At 39.6% G+C, this 1,467-nt stretch overlaps 1 protein-coding gene across 4 annotated transcripts in view; it reads left to right on the top strand.

Moving 5' to 3' along the window:
* Positions 1 to 1,467, top strand: part of ptprub (protein tyrosine phosphatase receptor type Ub) — a 311,934-nt gene that overhangs the window by 286,813 nt on the left and 23,654 nt on the right. For all 4 annotated transcript variants that reach the window (XM_014016596.1, XM_014016595.1, XM_014016594.1 and 1 more), the window contains one exon: positions 200 to 316. In XM_014016596.1, coding sequence (XP_013872050.1) covers positions 200 to 316 — 117 coding nt within the window. The remainder of the gene's footprint in view (positions 1 to 199; positions 317 to 1,467) is intronic.

The following is a 1,467-nucleotide window of genomic DNA, read 5'->3' as shown; positions in this document are numbered from 1 at the left end:
ATATATATATGTATGTAAATTATCAAAACTAAACAGCCTGCAGTCTTTATGCAGTCTTTCTTTTACAGTTGAAGAAAATGTTTAGTAATGTTACAAGTAATTTTGGATCCCTTTGAGCATTTTTTTACAAATGTGCTTGTCAGGAAAATGGAGACACGTTAAGCTAACTTTACACTGTTGTATTGTTGTTGTTAAAAAGGTGAAGTGCTGTAAATACTGGCCTGATGACAGCGAGATGTATGGAGATGTCAAAATCACCCTGCTGAAGACAGAGACCCTTGCTGACTACGCAGTTCGCACCTTTGCCTTGGAGAGGGTGAGTTTGTGACCAGATTTCCATTTTCCCTCATCAAAAGTGCTCACTTCCTTTTGATCACTTTTTTCGTYGTATGTTTCTTTAAATTAATTTCAGTTTTTTTTATTTGAAAACCTRATCTCTTAGGCAACACTCCCTGTTACTTATTACAGCGAGGAGTCAAATTAAAAGCAGTGCATTAATAGGAGGGATTGGGATACATAACAGGACTTTGTGCGGATGGACGTGTGGAACCACCTTTTAAACTGAAAGGAATTAATACCAGCAGCTATGTGAATGCCCCTGCCATCTTTTCCAACGTAGCTCCTAAAACGTTATGTCCCCGATGGCCTCCATCCTRTCAATCTCCTGGGGAGATCTCCCATTGGACGGGCTCAGAGCGTCGCCGCAGTGACAGTGGCACAAACACTGGATTATCATCACACTGTCACATTTGCTGTCGCTTGGGCACATGCTGCTGCTTATTCAAATCAGGCTGAGTTTGGGAGCGGGTGACAACTCTTTCATATATTTATTTATTTTATTATTTCTGTTTCCAACAAACAGTTGCTTTGCAGAGGACAAATTTGCTCTAAAACCTCAGCAAAGGAAAGGAAGCAGTACCTTTCCCTAGCTAACTTCAGTAATTCCTTTCTGTCTGTCACACTGCAAAGGTCTTACAGTGGCAGTGCACCTAATAYCTCACGTAAATGTCTTCTTGATGCTTAATTTGTATCATGATGATGAGGAAAGGAGAGCGTTGTCAATGAGATCAGGGTGTTTTGTCTTTTAGAGTTAAAGTTTCAGTCTTTAAAGGGGCAATATTATGTGTTTCTCAGGCATATTTTTAAATACTATACCATAATAAAGTATCTATGTCACCTTTAGCTGTTATTAAAATGCTGTTTTTATGTTTAAATAGAAAATAAACTTAACTTCTCATCACTTCCTCTTCTAAACACCTTGAAATTGGCCTCTGTCTCTTTAAGAACCACCTCTGTCTCGCCCATTTCAGTGCAGGGGCATCTGAAAATACATTTCCTCAAAGATATTTTTAATCTGAAAAGAGCTTCACTGAGTGAGAAGTAGTGTTAAGGGCACAGCAGACAGTTTTGCTTTCACTTTCAGTTTCACCGAGAGCCTGCAGGAGTCATGGGTGGGGTGTGTGGGGT

This window comes from Austrofundulus limnaeus, unplaced genomic scaffold, assembly GCF_001266775.1.
Source record: "Austrofundulus limnaeus strain Quisiro unplaced genomic scaffold, Austrofundulus_limnaeus-1.0 Scaffold148, whole genome shotgun sequence".
NCBI lineage: Eukaryota > Metazoa > Chordata > Actinopteri > Cyprinodontiformes > Rivulidae > Austrofundulus > Austrofundulus limnaeus.
Note: the sequence above shows the minus strand (reverse complement) of the source record. Positions and strands in the feature narration are given on the sequence as shown.